Source organism: Diceros bicornis, chromosome 33, assembly GCF_020826845.1.
Source record: "Diceros bicornis minor isolate mBicDic1 chromosome 33, mDicBic1.mat.cur, whole genome shotgun sequence".
In the NCBI taxonomy this organism is placed as follows: Eukaryota; Metazoa; Chordata; class Mammalia; order Perissodactyla; family Rhinocerotidae; genus Diceros; species Diceros bicornis.
This window is the reverse complement of record NC_080772.1, coordinates 5,899,018-5,916,282: the sequence shown is the minus strand read 5'-3', so window position 1 is coordinate 5,916,282 and position 17,265 is coordinate 5,899,018. Positions and strand designations below refer to the sequence as shown.

The window sequence follows — 17,265 nt, the reverse complement described above, 5'->3', positions numbered from 1 at the left end:
CCTGATGATAAAAGAGGTTTAATAATTCAAATTTTTTTACTTAAATTTCCTGCTCACATTTATCCTGAAAATTATAAGACCTACTTAAATTATTATAAAATTAAATTACTTAAAATGAATTTTTATAAGAATGAAGATTTTTGGATACACTTCACTGAATGTAGTAGTCTAACTTTTTAAAGAATGCTTACCAGGTGAGTTTGATAAAATGATTAAACCACGTGATCCTCAGTACATAATTTACTAAAAAGCCAAGAAATTATATTTTGGTCATATTTTAGGCAATCATAGGTTGTACTATAGTCTTGAGTATAAAAAAGAAACATGGTCCTTAACCTAGGTAAGTTCACACTTTTGTGTGTACTATGCAAGTAGAAAGAGTGAGATGCTATTAAAGAGTTGGGTAAGATTTCGTTGCAAAGCTAATATTTGAACTGTATCTTGAAGGGATAGTGTGTGTTTATCAAAGGAAGAAGAGAGGGAAGGGTATTTCAGTCAAAGGAACAGCAAATACACAGTTACACGGTTTCAAAACACTTTGTAATAGTTCCTCTAAGCAATTAGCACTAAATAATTCAGTCTGGCTACAACATAGTATGTATGGGTAGGGGCAGAGCCAGGAAATAAGTCTGGAAAGGCATCTTGACGCTAGATTCATAAAGAGCATCCTGTGGCACTCTGAGGACCTTGGACCTATTCCTGTGCAGTAGGGAGCAAAATGATGGAAAGGAGACCTGAAAAGTGAGCAGTGAGGAGGCAGTTACAGTAAAAGAAATAGTAGGGCATGGACTGCCTTAGTGTGGGGGGTGGGCAGAGGGTACAGGGTATACACTGTTTATTCACCCCCACCCCAACCCCTTCCCCTCCACCAAGAACTCATGAATTGAGGAGAGGGTATAAATCGGGCAGACTCTTCTTTAAATATCAGAGATCATAATGTGTCTGTGTTACAGTGAATTTTAATGGAAACTTACTGTGTAATAAGTCTGTTAATTACTGAAGACAGGATACATTTTACAAAGTAAAAATGATTATGATTCACTCGGTGTCACTTTTCACTGCATGCTGAGACTAAAAATGTAAATTATTTCATCCTCAGTGATAGCCTGATTTTGCTGTGTGGTCATATTAACTTTAAACAAGTTAACAGTGAAAGGAGGGGGCCGGCCCTGTGGCCTAGGGGTCCTAGGGGTTCAAGTTCAGCGCGGTCCGCTCTGGCGGCCTGGGTTCGCGGATTTGGATTCCAGACGCGGACCTACTCCACCCATCAGCCATGCTGTGCAGGCATCCCACATACAAAGTAGAGGAAGACTGGCACGCATGTTAGCTCAGGGCGAATCTTCCTCACCAAAAAAAAAAAAAAAAAAGAGGAAGATTGGCAGCAGATGTTAGCTCAGGGCGAATCTTCCTCACCAAAAAAAAAAAAAAGTGAAAGGATATTCCATGAATTAATTTAAAAAGGGGTTACATGTTTTACTAGTGCGTTGGAGTTTTAATTACATGTTATATGTTAGAGACTATTTTCAGATTTGTCAGAATTTAAGGAATGAAGTAGAAGTCTAAATAGGATAGTTTGTAAAAGCATAACTCTGTATACCATGAACCAACACTGCAACCAGGAACAAGCAGCCTGAATAAAATGCCGTGGCTTTGAAACCGTCTCTCTTCTTTTGTTGCATAGGGAGATTACAGGGGCCAAAGCAGCAGTAAGAAAAAATGCTATTTATTCTGCTTTCTGTCCCAATTCTGTAACATAGCTTTGCTGAAATTTATTAGGAAAGTCTCCCTAGTCTTAGTGGTTGCAAGGGTCTACGGGCAGGACATTGGCGTGTTTTCCTGACAACGCTTTGCCACTGTCATACACAGCAGGCAGGTCAAACCAAGCTGAATGCTGCACGAGTCCTTCCCGTTTCCACTGGCCCTTCAGCTGTGTTTGGAAAGGGCAGTGGAGAGTGGTCTGACTCTTGTTGTTCTCATCCTTATCATGTATCATTTGTGGGGCATCACAAGGTTGGTGTTGTGACAGGCTTTTCATTATATTCACTTTTTAAGCCTTAAGTGAGGTTTCAGTGTGGCAAAAATAGGTTAATGTTTTAAAAAATACTATATTACTGACTGTAAAACAATATATGTGATCAGTGTTAAACTTCATAAATGATATTTAAATCAAATTTCATAATGATATTTTATCCTTATAATTAATTTTGATAACTTCACTATTTCAAAGAGCTGAATTATATTATTCTTTTAGATATAATCTTTTGTTTAAATGAATTAAAATATATTTGTTTTTCCATGCAGATTTGAGTTCTGTGAACCTGCATTTGTGGTTGGTAATTGCCTCCAGATAGCATCTGACAGTCATCAGTATGATCGAATTTACTGTGGAGCTGGAGTCCAGAAAGACCATGAGAACTACATGAAAATATTACTAAAAGTGGGAGGCATTCTAGTCATGCCCATAGAAGATCAGGTGACTTCCGCTGTCCTTTTGCTTACTGGCACAGGAAGCAAACACATTAGTTTAAGGTGGGAAGTGAAACATCAGTGGGAAGTACATTGTAATTTTTAAAGGAGTACTTTTCTCAGGTCCCTGTAGAAAAGCTTGAAGTGGAGTGTTAATGATGGGAGCGATGCAGAGGGAGACGAGAGCCCTGTGCCGGGGTCAGAGGAGAGGGGCTTTCACCCAACCTTCGCTGCTGCCTGAGTGGTGTTGGCCTGGGTGCCCCTCCTCCGTTTCCTCACCTGGAGGTGTCGGGTTGAGCGCGATGGTCTCTGCTAGCTGTTCGGTTTTCAACATTCTTTAATTCTTTGAACATACGGAAAAGAAATCCTGTTTGGGGTTTCGTCTGAACTGCTTAACTCCGTTAAAGAAACAAGTACATTTTTAGATCTTCATTTAGTACTGTGTAGACCCCTTTTGAAAATATTCATCAGCTGCGTTTGGTTTGGAATTATTAGGTATAATAAATATATGAAATACTAATTTATTCACAAAATGGGTGGGGCTTTCAAGACCAAATTACTTTAAAAATTTATAAGAATGTATTTCAAGAAAGTGTCTTTAGGGGGCTGGCCTGGTCCTATAATTGTTAAGTTCGTGCGCTCCACTTCAGCGGCCCAAGGTCCGCAAATTCGGATCCCAGCTGCAGGTGTACACACTACTTATCAAGCCGTGCTGTAGTGGCGTCCCATATAAAGTAGAGGAAGATAGGCATGGATGTTAGCCCAGGGCCAGTCTTCCTCAGCAAAAAGAGGAGGATTGGCAACAGATGTTAGCTCAGGGCTAGTCTTCCTCACACACACATACACAAGAGTATCTTTAATATTCGTGAACCTAAATCTGAGATTTTTAAAACACCTTGTGGTTTGTACAGTAGATTGTCTAAGACGACTGGGACTTAGTATCATTTTGGAGTTTATATATCTTGGGGGGTCCCTTAACATCACGACACGTTATTTGCAGCTCAGTGGATTTCACCATTACCATGCATTGTGCTCTGTAGCAAATTGTTTGTCAGTTATTAAAAAGACAATATAAAACCATTCATTAAAAAACGTTCCTGGGAAAATGTTCCTTGGATGCTTCTAGAGTTGAGATTCCTAGATGAACAATCTTTTTCTGTTTTCCTTTAAAGATGCTTTTTCAAACATTTAAAATATGGTTTATCATTAGTATTTTATTACGTATTTGTTATATACTATTGTACTAATGCAAAATATAGTAATGGGCTGATTTTTATAATATAAACTGAAGATACTAATTCACTTTGATTAAGCTGTGTACTGAGCTAATATTTTTTTCCAAGAACTAGCAATGGGTGTTTGCTGAGTAGCTATAACTTCTAATCCCTTTGTGACTAATTGCATTTATTTGTGAATTATCAGTTAGAATTAGAATCTATATTTTATTACTATCATGGAAGATCATGAAGTTGACTCATTGGTACAGTAATGAAAACATGGTTTTATTAGTTTAATGCTTTAACTAAACTACTGAACCCATGTGAGACGTATATTTTGGAAGCCAGTGGCAGGTATGGATTGGAATAATACCCCTAGAAGCTATCAGACCCCAAATATAACATCAGAGTCACTTGGCCATATTTGGATATTCCATTTGCATTGAAATATCTATCGTGAACAGCAAATATATTACTTTATGGTAAATATTTAAATGAAAGTAATTTGGTTGCATTCAAATATAAGTGATTATATAGCAGTCATTGACAATTATTCCTTAAAACAAAATTGTGATTAAGGTGATCACGTTTCTGGGATTAAGTTATTTTATTTCTCTTTTCCCTCTAAATAGTTAACACAAATTATGCGAACTGGACAAAACACTTGGGAAAGTAAAAATATCCTTGCTGTTTCATTTGCTCCACTTGTGCAACCAAGTAAGAATGATAATGGGAAACCAGATTCTGTGGGACTCCGTAAGTAACTGTTGGTCCTTTTCAGTCGAACTGTGACTTAACTCCTATGCTTGGGGTTTAATGGACTATATAATTATGAAGAATTAAATAAATATACAGTAGTAATATATTCAATATATGAAGGATTTATTCAACTTTTTTTGTGTGTGTGTGTGTGTGGATAAAGCCCCTACCTCGCACGAGGCACTGTTAGCTGCCTTCATGGAAACAGGAAAAGAAAGGGCAGGTCAAACAAAAATGAATATATTAATTATAGTAAATTTGTTGGCATCATTTTTCATACAGAGGGACAGCAAACACAAAAGCCTTTGTTTAGGCTGAAAAGAGCTTGGTCGTTCCAAGACCAGAAATATGTTTTAGGGTAGTTAAAGCTCATTGGCTAGGCTGTTAAGGGTAGATTATACAAGACTTTCGTTACACTCAAGGAGAGAGTCAGTGTTGCTGTGGATCTAGTTTGAAGTTAGGAACGTAGTGAACTGTGTAGATGGTGGAGGGAAAGAGGGATCTGAAGTTTTGCCTTGAGCGGGTAACTCAGTGATGGCACCGCTCATTGCTCTTTGGAATACTAGGGGTGCGGTAGTTTGGAAATAGGTGTAGGGAGATCAGATACTTTATTTTGACCATGTTTGAGTTTCCTGTTAGCATGTAAATGTCAGGTAGTCAAGTGGATGTAAATCTGCACGAGGGAGGTATCAATTGAGAATCCTAAACATAAAGCTGGCACTTTAAGCCATCAGAATGGATGAAAACACTTAGGGGAGAGTGGAGATGGAAAAGAGGTGTTAGGATTGGACCTGTGGTCCACCAAATTCAGAGATAAAACAGAGGAAGACATTTTAGCAGAGGAAGGGCTGAGAGATGGGAGGACACCAGTGTGTACAGTGTGAAAACCAAGAAAGAAACGTGTTTCAAGAAGGAGAGTAATCAGTTCAGTGAGGGCTACTGAGATCTCGAGAGAGAAGAGGTGAGAGAAATATTAATTGGTTTAACATATATCATGGTTTTAGAAATCGTTAAGTAAAGTTCTTTACCAAAAACAAACTTTACCGTAGTAGACCTCTTGCTTTAATTTGCTTTTTAAATGAATTTATTTCATAGGAACCTGGCTTTATAGAGAAATTTTTTATTTTTGATGTTCATTTTACCCTCTTTCAAGGTATGTAATTTTGTGGCCATTTGGGGTGGTTTTGGGAATTATATGAAGTAGTATTTATAAAGTGTTTGGCATGTAATAATTTTTAGGATCAGTAAATTACACCCATTTTCCTTGCTCAGGTTGTTACCAATGGAGAGATGGACTTGATCAGATAGCTAGGAATTGAAATGTCAACTTTTTACCAACCAAAGTAGGTGGGGGAATATGGCTTAGGTCTGTACCTTTAAATTAGACAGACTTAACCCTCCCAGTTACAGGCAGCAGTGGCCAGCCCCCACCATGTGAGCCTACCCTGTAAATATGTGGGTGAGCAGAGCTCCATTGTGCACTTGTAAGTAGACATATCCCAGAGGAAAAGAGACATATCCCAAAGGGAGGAGCCACCCATGGCTGCTTCTTCCAGACACACAGACTATACAAACCGCTCCTCCTGCCTCAGGGAGGAGTGAGTGTGCTGACACAGAGACCTGTGGAGATCTGCGGTAAACGTCAGGGACATGGAGGTCTCTTTCTCGGGACCCTGGGAGAAGGCTCACTAGCGTTCTTCTCTAACAGGAGCTGCTGTCAAAGGAGACCTGTTGACCAGTCTCTATGGATTCGTAAGATTCATACATTCTGACACAGTGCTCTTATTTTGATCTCATTTAGAAAGAAGTTAGGCACTCAGTTGTAAAAAAAAAAAAAATTTGAACCTTTCATAATTTAGAAAGTGTTATCAACCATTTTTTTCAGATATACTTGTTGCTAATACATGCTACTTATGGAAAAGATTTGAGTCAACCTACACAACAAATCCACATAAAACTATTATATAAGGAAACTTGAGTATAAGGAAAATTAAAAATGAAGTAAGAATGATAAAAAACAAACCAAAGGATTATAAAAAAGACTCATTCTATTAGAAATGTAAAGTTACTCTGCTGAAATGTTAAATTTAAACTTCTTTCCAGTCTAGTCAAAAAGAGATACATGCTGGGTATGATCTGGGACCGAAGGGGATTTCTTTCTTTCTAGCACCAGAATCAAGTAATTGTCACTTATATTTAGCTGCATTATACAGTTATTTCAGTGAAGTCTACTTTTTAGTAGACTATACACACACCACACCCATATATATACATGTATGTATGTATAAATGTATGTGTAAAATATATGTACTATATAACATAGTAGACTGTACTATAATATTGAATACTTAAACTCCTTGCTAAAAGCAAGAGTAGTAACAAAGCTATTTCCTTGCTTCTATTTTCCCAACATTAGAATTACAGTTTATTTATGACAGTTTTATTTAACCTGTCATAACTTGTTGGAAAGTCACAAAGAGAAGTAATGAAAAAATTCTCTGGCACAATTTGCTTTTGACAGTGGCCTAGCCATAAGCATAATGTGCATCTTGTGTAAGTGTACTTTTAGAGCCCCTGTAGATTTCTGTGCAATAGCTATTTAAGTGTTTCACTTCGTAACTGACACTGTTATGACCCTCAGCATTTTTCTTTTTATCTGACAGTTTTCCTGGTTTCCTTTAGGAGAGTCTTGGTTGTAAATGTGGTTTATGGTAACATAATTTATGAATGATGATATGCTGTAAGTGAACAGTTTTTGTTCTTCATTTTAAGGAGTCAGCACAAATAGATCTAGGTAGTTAATGAGACTGTCATTGGTTGGGTTGATTGACATTTATAACTGTGAATGTAAAGTAGGAGTAAATTTAGTGGAAAAGGATAAAATGGGAGAAGAACCTAAATTAAAAAAAATCTTTCACACCTCTGAAATATTTACAGGTGAAATGATCTGTCTAAACTTTTCGTCAAAATAATCTGGGATAGGGATGGGAAGAGGAAATGGAGTGTTGATGAAGTAAGATTAGCCATAAGGAGTAATTATTGAAGCTGAGTGTTTGGTATAAATGGGGTTCCTTATACTATTGACTCTCTTTTTGTATGTACTTGAAAGTTTCTATCATAAAAAGAAAAAAAAGTCATCAGCTACCAACATAAAAATGAGTCAGGAATTTGAATTTCTAAAAAACGCTTCATGTAGTAATGTTCGCAGAATGAAAAAAGTTTGAAAATTATTGTCAAAATTTAATAGGATGTATGCAGTTTCCTTTTCTGTTAAAATAGCTTTCTGTTCAGAGAACATTATTTCATTAATTGTAGGGAGTTAAAATATGAAAGAATGTTAGTACAAAAAAAACCCTAAAAAAGTACACAGGCAAATTCTTGGCTAAATGTATTTTGTAGCTGTGAAATTGCTCATATAAACAGTTACTGAAGTGTGGTTATAACTTTTCCTCAGGTTTATCACTAATTTTTATTCAACTTAAAGTCATATTTCTTTGTTTTTTCTTTGATATAAGACATTCTAAAAACGATACACTGCTTAAAGTTCAGGGCAGGCCCCTTGGAAAGGGGTGAAGGAAAAACTCTCCATCAACTAAAGGAAAACTCTGTTTCCTCTGTGCACCACCCACCGAATACTGGTGTACTCCAGGTGTGTGGGTTTTTCCACATCAAGCAATTCTCCATTTCTTTGCGGACACCAACTAGGTGTCCTGTGATCTAACTCAGTTCTGACACTAACCTGTGTTAGCACAGACCCCACAGGTTAAGGGTTCTATCCCACAAGACTGCCCCTTTCTTCCAACTTTAGACACCAGTCCCAAGTGCAAGTTGTCACCCGTGTTTCTGATAGCCTGGCTATATATCAGAGGCTCCCATGACCCCCTCCTAGAGTGCGATAATTTGTTAGAGTGGCTCACAGAACCCAGGAAAACAGTTTATTTACTAGATTATTGGTTTGTTATAAAAGGATCCACCAGCAGCCAGATGGAAGTGATGCATAGAGCAAGGTATGTGGGAAGGGTGCAGAGCTTCCATGCCTTTTTTGGGTGTGCCACCCTCCCAGCACCTCCACATATTCATCGGCCCAGAATTGCTGAACCCTTTTAGCTAGGGCTTTTATGGAGGCTTGATTGATTATATCATTGGTCATTGGTCATTAACTCAACCTCCAGCCCGTCCCCCTCTGAAGGTTCCAATCCTCTAATCACATGGTTGGTTTGCCCTGACAACCAGCCCAGCATCCTTAGGGGCTTACCAAAAGTCACCTCATTAACATCAACTTGGGTGTAGTTGAAAGGAACTTCTTATGAACAACCTTTATGCTCTTATCACTTAGGAAATTTCAGGTGTCTTAGGAGCTCTGTGTCAGGAATGGGAAGCCAAATGTATATTTCTTATTATAAATCATGGTATCACAAGGGACAAAAGAGACTTCATAAATTGTGGCACTATACCAGATTGAGCTGTTTGAAGTTGCTGTTTTTATAGGTTAAAAATAGCAAAAAATTGTTGGTTTTGTGGATTTTACCTAAATAAAGTGCCCTTTTCAGTCTTTGTTAACAAGTAAAAATGTAAGTGCTGACTGCTGGGTTCCTATAAAATCTAAATAGAGACTTCCTTTTGGGAAACAAACAGAGCTTACATGTGTGTGTTAGAGATAACCTTAATTGTAATTTTGGAGTGAAAGCTTCAATTCAGAATAAAATTTTATTGCAGTCAGGATTAGTATTTTCTGGTCCATTAAATTCTTGTCTCATAACTGGAAGCATTAGAAACAAGGGAATGTTAAAGAACAGAAAATATTGGTGATTTTTTAATAGGTAGGGCTGAGAATTATCTAAAAGTTTTTGTATCATTCAGAAGAACTTTTAAATGAAGCCTATGTGGATGCTATTTTAGGACTTCTGAGTATTAGAAACTGCTAAAATAAAGTCTAAATCGTTTTCCACTCTGGGTCTAGTTGGTTTTTATGAAGTTCAGGTATTCTGATAGTTTAGGATTGAAAGCTTCATCATTCTAACAGTGTCCCTGGAATAACAGACAATGTTGGCAGAGGAATAACATAATTAAGGTATTGAAAGAGAATACCAGTAATGTAAGAGAAGTTCAAGTGCAGCTGAAAAGACTCATTATAGCTTCTATTTCTTAGCTCCTTTTAATTTCTAAAACTCTTTTATAGATTATTTTCCACCCTCCCCTTTTGCAGAGCCTGCGCGAGCTTCGGCCTTTCTTGTTCCCTGTCTACACTTCCTTTTGGGCACTTTCCTGGTCTTTGTATGTCACAATGGGCTGATGACTCCCAGATTTCTATCTTCAGCCCTGACCTTGCCCCTGAGTCGCAGAGTCATGACTTAACTGCTTGTGGTTGGAAAGGAGCATAGACTCTGAAGTCAGATGCCTGCATTCAGGTCCCAGCTCACATTACTTAGGACCTCTGTGACCTTGAGCAAGCTATTTAAACTCTCTTGACTTCACTTTCCTCACTTAGCATTAACTGGCTTGTTACACGTAAAACATCAAAATGGTGACTGGTATGTCGTTGTTATTATTCCTGAAATCTCCATTTTGTGTAGGTAATAGACACTTGAGTTTTAACACAAAACAAATTTTTGATTTTCTTCTCCTCAAACTGTTCTTCCTTTTTGTCATGTCAGTAATTGACATTAGTGTTTGCCTAGTCGCTTGGGCCAAAAACTTTCCCACATGCAATTCCTGTTCATCCTGTCTTCAAAATATGTTTCAGATTTGCCCACTACTCTTCATCTTTACTGCCACCCTCCCCCACTCCCACTTCCACCATAGTGTGGTCATATCTCACATGGATTAGTGGAGTGTTCCAGCTAACCTACTTTCTCTCTTGACAATCTGTGCTCCACAGAGGAGCCGGAGCATCATTTTCATGTAACCTCTGGCTTATGAAAACCCGTGAGTAGCTGCATGGTAAATATAATGCACATTCCACAAGACCATGCCTGATCAGGTTTTTTTTTACTATTTTCCTCCTGCTCCAAACTTCACCTACACTAGCCTTCTTTCAGCTCCTTGAACATGCCAAGCTCATATACCTCGTAGGGCTTTGATATTCCCTCTGCCCCAAGGTATTTACATGGCTATTTGCTCATGTCATTTAGATCCTAGCTCAGACTGACTTCCTCAGGTAGACCATTGGGACTGCCCAATCGAAAGTAGCCATGCCCTTGTGTTACTTTCTGCATCATTGGTGTTTTTTCCCATATTCTCTGTTTTGTTTTTTTTCCATAATTATTTTTTATCAACACCCGCCCCCCCAAACATATAATCTCCATAAGACCAAGGACTTTCTTAGTCTAAATCATCTGCTGTCTGAATGAGTTCTTTAACAGTACCTGGTATATAGTTTAACACAGAGTTGTTGAATGAATGTTAAATAACTTAATGAACAGTTTTGTAAAGTAGGCAAAGTGGGTGATATTTTACACGTTTTAACATAGAAGGCGTGAGATCTCACATCTGTTGTTACTTATCCATGTTCACAAAACTAATTGTTGGGAGAAGCAGGGTTTGAACTCCAATTGTTGTATGTTGTTTCAGTTTCCACCTCATATAGTGCGGGACAGGCCCAGACAGTAGAACAAATGATTTCTAGCCAAACATGCCCGATATGGCTCTTTGGAATTCTTTTCCATTTCAGGTTTCAGTAGAGAGTTGAAAAAGGACAGTTTGAAGAAAAGGTTTTGTAGTGGGCCAAATAGGTGTATGTTAAGGGATCTTTGAATCAGTCTAAAAAGTCTCCTATCCTGGGGTTTTGTGAAAAGCTATACCTACTATGGCAGGATGTATCCAGCTTGTGATTGGGCATAGCCCAAGGTACTGGGGTACTGGGAGAAGAACACAGGAAGCACGTTGTGAGCCTTGGGCAGCATGATGTACTGTGCAAGGCTAGTGCCTACAGGGCCCTGTGCAGAGTGTGAAGAGGAACGCCACGGCTCCTCCCCTCCTACAGCTCACAGTCTGATGGCAAAGACAGACCACACGTGAATAACTCAAGAAGGCAGGGTTTCGAATGTTCTAACAAAAACGTTTGGAAGGGAGGCATCCAGAAAAGAGTATCAAAAGTAAAGAAATAAAAAATAAATGATGAAGACTTTTTTAATGTTGTTTAACTATGTTTTGTTTAGATATTTGAGAAGGATCCTTGACAATAGTTTTATTTCCACAGGGATGGAAACTAGGAGAAGTAAATTTCAGGTGGGAACTATAGAGAATTTATTTCTCTATGTGGAAAGTATTGGAACAGGCTACAAAGAAGAGTATGTGGTTCTAGGGCTTCTGCATTTATGTATCTGAGGGAGATGGGAGGGAAGCAGACAGGATATGTTCCAACTCGGTGATGTATTTGATAGAAGTGAACATCAATAACTTAAAGAAAGCTTTGGTGTTTCTTTGGGCTATTAAAGTGTTTGTTTATCATGCTGGTTTCTGGTTTCCCTTCGCCTGTGAACCAGTTCTGCTTGTTGATTTACAGAAAGATAGAAACTGTGTGTGTGCACATGCATGTGTGTAATAGCTTTAGAGTTCAGACCGAGGCAGCTGTTCAAATGTTGCCTTTGAGTTTTTTGACTAGGTAGTTCTTTCAACATCAAAAAATATAAAAAAATATGTACAGTAAAATCTCTCTCCTATTCTTGTCCTCTAACTACTTAATTCTCATGTACTCTGTTTCTAAGTTCTCATTTATCTTTCCAAAGAATCTTTATGCATATGCATGGGAACACACACACACATATCTGTACACGTAAACTCTGTACTGTCCACTGTTCTCAGTGCTTAGAATGGTGCTTGGCGTATAGTAAGCATCGTGAAATCTTTGTTAGATGAAAGCCAGAGTGTTTATACTTTCTATGTTTTCTAATATTCGCTGAGAAATACATATTTTGTTCTGTGAAGAAATGAACAATGTATAATGTTTTGCTTTTTGTGTTTTGTGTGTGTGTGTGTGTTTCTTTTTAGCCCCCTGTGCTGTCAGGAATCTCCAGGACTTGGCTCGTATTTACATTCGACGCACACTTAGAAATTTCATAAATGACGAGATGCAGGCCAAGGGGATTCCTCAGAGGGCTCCCCCCAAAAGGAAAAGAAAGAGAGTTAAACAGAGAATTAACACTTACGTATTCGTGGGTAATCAGCTTATTCCTCAGCCTCTAGACAGTGAGGAGGATGAAAAAATGGAAGAAGATAACAAAGAAGAGGAGGAGAAAGATCACAGTGAAGCCGTCAAGCCAGAGGAGCCACCTCAGAATTCACTGAGAGAAAAAATCATGAAGCTCCCCCTTCCTGAATCTTTAAAAGCTTACTTGACATATTTTAGAGAAAAATAACTTAGATCAAGAAGAAAGAATGCCTACTGATAATTCCTTTAGTCTTGAAAATGTAGCATTTGTTAGGAGTTAAAAGAGAGAATTCTTTCTTTCATCAGAGCAAACTATAGTGGAAAAAAGTATAACTTGTTTCTGTCTTAATAATAAAAATGATGTATTCAGTGATTAAAAAGAATCCCTTTTATAAAATATATTTTTCTTTAAATCTTAGAAAAATTACTGTTTTAAGTCAGAGTGACTCCAAGAGTGGAATGCAACAATAGTCAAGACTGTACTGTAAATCCTTTTCTGATTCCTTGCAGATTTGTAGTAGTGAGGGTTAGATTTAATTTTATAGAAGGTTAAATAACTGTTTAACATATATAATCTGATTTGAATCGCAGCTGTTTGCATATCTTCTATGGAAACTTTCTTATCTAGTAAGGAAATCAAATGCTGTGTAGACCCACTTTTGTTGCAGTCACTATTGCTGAGTTGCTATAGATGTATTCCGGGCAATATATGAGTGCAATAACAATACAGATATTGAATAATTTAGCTTTAAAAAAAGTTTCATGGAATTCAACAGCACTGCTACTTTTGCTTTTGAATCTATTGCCAAAAGACATGAGGAAAAGATCTGCTTCTCTCATAGAGATTTTAAGAGCACATCAAGTGAATATTGAAGTAAGAAGTATATACTTAATACAACTCTTAATTTGTATGGACCCTTTACATTTTCAGTATTTAAAAATAATGAGGTTATCTTACTCTCTGGTGTTGTAGAAGACAGTTTTTTCTAGATTCTAAAATGTTGGCTTTAAAAAAAAATCCGTCGTCCTATACGACTATTGACAGCACAGACAGCGAGTGAATAAGCCTGAGTGACGGCCAGAGCAGATTTGGATAATGGGTACACTTCAGCAGACAGAACTTTTTGTTCATCTGAATATTTTGTCTTTGACAAGGCAGGGCTGAGCTAGCCTACACTTGCTTTGCAATTCATCTTTGTAGTATAGGAAATATTCACAGACATTGTATGTAGATGCCATTTGCTTTGAAAATGCAGTTCAGAATCATAGTGTAATCTTTGGGACCTACGTTGTGCTCATTTAACTTCTTCCCATGTGTTTTTTTTTGTTTCTTTGGGTAGAATTATAATAATTTTTATTTTTCGCTTAATATCATGTACTTAAACTATCCATCATTTGAATGTTAGTTATAGCTTATCAGTGATAAAACAGGTAGTAAATGGCATTATTGGTTTGTTTCTTTTCTTTCTACTAGGGCCTGAAAACAGTCATTCCTTGTTAAGAAAGTCTACAGTATAAGATATTTACTACTTAGTGTTACATGGATTATATATTTTTGAAAAGGACAAATTTGAAAGTATCACTTATTACCACCAGCATCACTATTAAATAGTTGATCAAATATGCTTAAGGCAACCCAATCAAGGTATAGGGAAAGGATTGTTATCTCTCTGCAAAGATTCAACTATTAGTAATATATAGATGGTTTCAAAAATCTCAGCTCTGGTAATTCCACACATCTAAAAGCAAGTGCTTAAAATATTCTAAACATGAATTATTCCAAGTAAATAAGGATATTTTAGTAGTGCGAAAGATAATTTCATGAAAGATATTTGTTTTATACCAGTGATTGGGGCTAGGGGTTGTGGATATCGCCACAGTTTTTCATAGATGATTACTAACTGTTGATGCCCCATCTCATTTCTATCAAGGAAAAAAAATAGTTTCATACAATTGTCATCTGTTAGAAATGTTCATTTTCTTTTGAATTAAATGTTAGTTTTAGGAATTTAATCTTGAGTTCCTGGTGCCCATGTATTTTTTCCAGCATCCCCACCCTCCTTTGTTGTTGGAGCTGGTGTCCAGATATGTAAACATACATATTCTTAAATGATGATTTTACTATTCAAGGGAGAGATTTTGTTAAGGATATATTTGAAGATTGACTTTTCATACTGTCTTTCATTCTGTTGACCTTGACAAAGTGTACAGCAGATTTTCATGATCATTGCATATTTTTTGTCATTGATATGTACCTTTTGTGTTTTTAAATGCATTCATTTTACAGTTGTGGCTTAATAGACTTCAAATAAAGAAGTAGAAATAACTAATGAAATTTCAAGTGAAAGCCCTTTTGTCGATTAATGGAAATATATTAGAATGATTAAGAATATTTTGGTTTGTGTTTATTTTTTAATGAATTCATGTTTACTTAGGTATGGATAATTATGCTTTATAGATGAAGTAGCAAATAAAGACAGAGTAAAGTTAATTGAAAATGATGAGGAATATATTCATGGGATTTTACAGCCAGATAAAACAAAAGAAATAATCTAATCTAGTCTTTTATTTTTCAGAGAGAAAGTAGGCCTAGGGAAGTAGCATGATTTTCCTAAGTCGGACATCTAGTTGGAGATGCTTGAAATAGCATCCAGAAAGTGGTTAAGATTCGGCAGCTGGGGTTTGTTTCCAGTCAGGGAACCACACCCCCTGTCTCTCAGTTGTCATACTGTGGTGGCTGTGTGTTGCTGTGATGCTGAAAGCTATGCCACCAGTAATTCAAAACCCAGCAGGGTCACCCATGGTGGAGAGGTTTCAGTGGAGCTTCCAGACAAGACAGACTAGGAAGGACTTGGTCACCCACTTCCAAAAAGTTGGCTGTGAAAACCCCATGAATATAGTGGAGCATTGTCTGAGATAACACTGGAAGGTGAGAGGATGGCACAAAAAGACCGAGCAGGGTTCTGTTCTGCTGCAAGGTTGCTAGGAGTGAGAATCGACTCCATTGCACTAACCACAATCTGATAAAACCCAAGAAACTATCAACGACCCAGAACTACCCAGGAGATAATTTGTCTGTACTGCTTGTTGGTCTATATATTTGGTTCTAGTATTAATAAAGAAAAATGTCATTAAAGTAGCGTACGTAGTGGTTAAAATAAAATGCAAAATTGTAAGTGTTGGTTTCTAGCTGTTTGAGATGATAAAAGTGAAGCAAAACCTGTTAAATTATGGGAAGACTTGGAAAATTATTTTAAATAAACAGTTGCATATAATTAAGCATCATTCTCCAGTGCACTGGCTTTTCTTTTTCTCTTCTTTTTTAATTAAAAAAATCTTAATACACCTATGGATATATGCTGAGTTATGGTATTCAGTTTTCTGTATTTGGACATCTCATTTCCTTTTGACTATTGCCGCCTCTGAAGATTTAGAGTTTAAAAATTTATTTTTAGAAAATATTCATTAGATAATGAAGGATATTTATAAGATATCTGCAAAGTACAAGGAATAATAATTCAAAAATAATTCAGTGTGCATGTAACTACACGTGTGTACCTACTACTAGGGTTGCCTACTAGCATTACTGTAACCTGTATGCCGCTTCCCAATCTCATCTTAATCCCTACCTTCTCAGGGATACCTCTTTTGTATTTATCAGAACTTTGCTTTTTGCTCTAATTTTACCACATATGCTTATATCTCTAAATAATATGTTATTTGGCTTCATACATGCTCAACTTGGTGTAAGTGGAATCATACTGTATGCATTCTTCTGCAGCTCACTTTTTTGCATTACCATTTGGAGATCAGTCCATGTTGTATATTATGTTAACATTCACAACTCACAGTTTAATTATTCATTCTGCTGTTGATGGACATTTGTTCTCTCAAATAGTTCAGTTGTGAACATTCTTCAACATGTCTTGTGGCTGTAGATGTGCACGAGTCTTCCTAGGGTGTATGTCTAGGAGTAGAAGTACTGGGTCATAGTATACATTTACCTTCACTAGATGGTGCAAATTTGTTTCTCAAGATAGTGTCACAATATATGTTCCTTCTAGCAATGTTTAAATGTTCTAATTATGCTATATCCTCACCTACATTTGATAGTGATTTTTGCCTATTGGGTAGTGTGAAGTGATATGGGCTTTGTTACTTGTTAAGGGGGTCTTGTATCTTTTCAAGTGTTTCTTGGTTTTCGGTTTTTTCTGTTAAGTGCCGGTTCACGTCTTGTAACATTAGGTAGTTTCGTTTTTAAAGAATTGGTTTCTAGGGTTTCCTTATGTAGTTTAGATATTAATCCGTTGTCAGTTACACGTATTGCAGATAGTTCCAGGTAGTAAACATCTTTACTGTAGACATCTTTGCTGAAAGCTTTTTTGCTGGGTAACTAATTGGCTGTGGGGCTGTTTTGCCGTAAAAGATGAAATAACTGGGTGACAGGTGTTTTTTTTTTTTTTGCAGTTTGGTTTCATTTCTTCATTGATGAAGTTCTCGCAGTTACTCCCATTTTTATGTAATATAAATCTTAGCCCTTACAATGGGCTATACATTGATGAGTAGACATGGTGGTGGTGGTCTTAAAATAGCATTTCTTCCAGTTAGCCATATCTTACTGATGGCTTTATCGAGCTGACAGGTGACGACGATTTGCCCCAAGAGTTGGTTTTT

General features: G+C 37.1%; 1 protein-coding gene across 4 annotated transcripts in view; it reads left to right on the top strand.

The window, feature by feature from the left end:
* The window catches only part of PCMTD1 (protein-L-isoaspartate (D-aspartate) O-methyltransferase domain containing 1), a 69,356-nt gene extending 54,912 nt beyond the window's left edge, over positions 1-14,444 (top strand). For all 4 annotated transcript variants that reach the window (XM_058528687.1, XM_058528690.1, XM_058528689.1 and 1 more), the window contains 3 exons: positions 2,302-2,473; positions 4,316-4,439; positions 12,432-14,444. In XM_058528687.1, the coding sequence (XP_058384670.1) occupies positions 2,302-2,473; positions 4,316-4,439; positions 12,432-12,799 (664 nt within the window). In that variant the 3' untranslated portion in view covers positions 12,800-14,444. The remainder of the gene's footprint in view (positions 1-2,301; positions 2,474-4,315; positions 4,440-12,431) is intronic.
* The last annotated feature ends 2,821 nt before the right edge of the window (positions 14,445-17,265 follow it).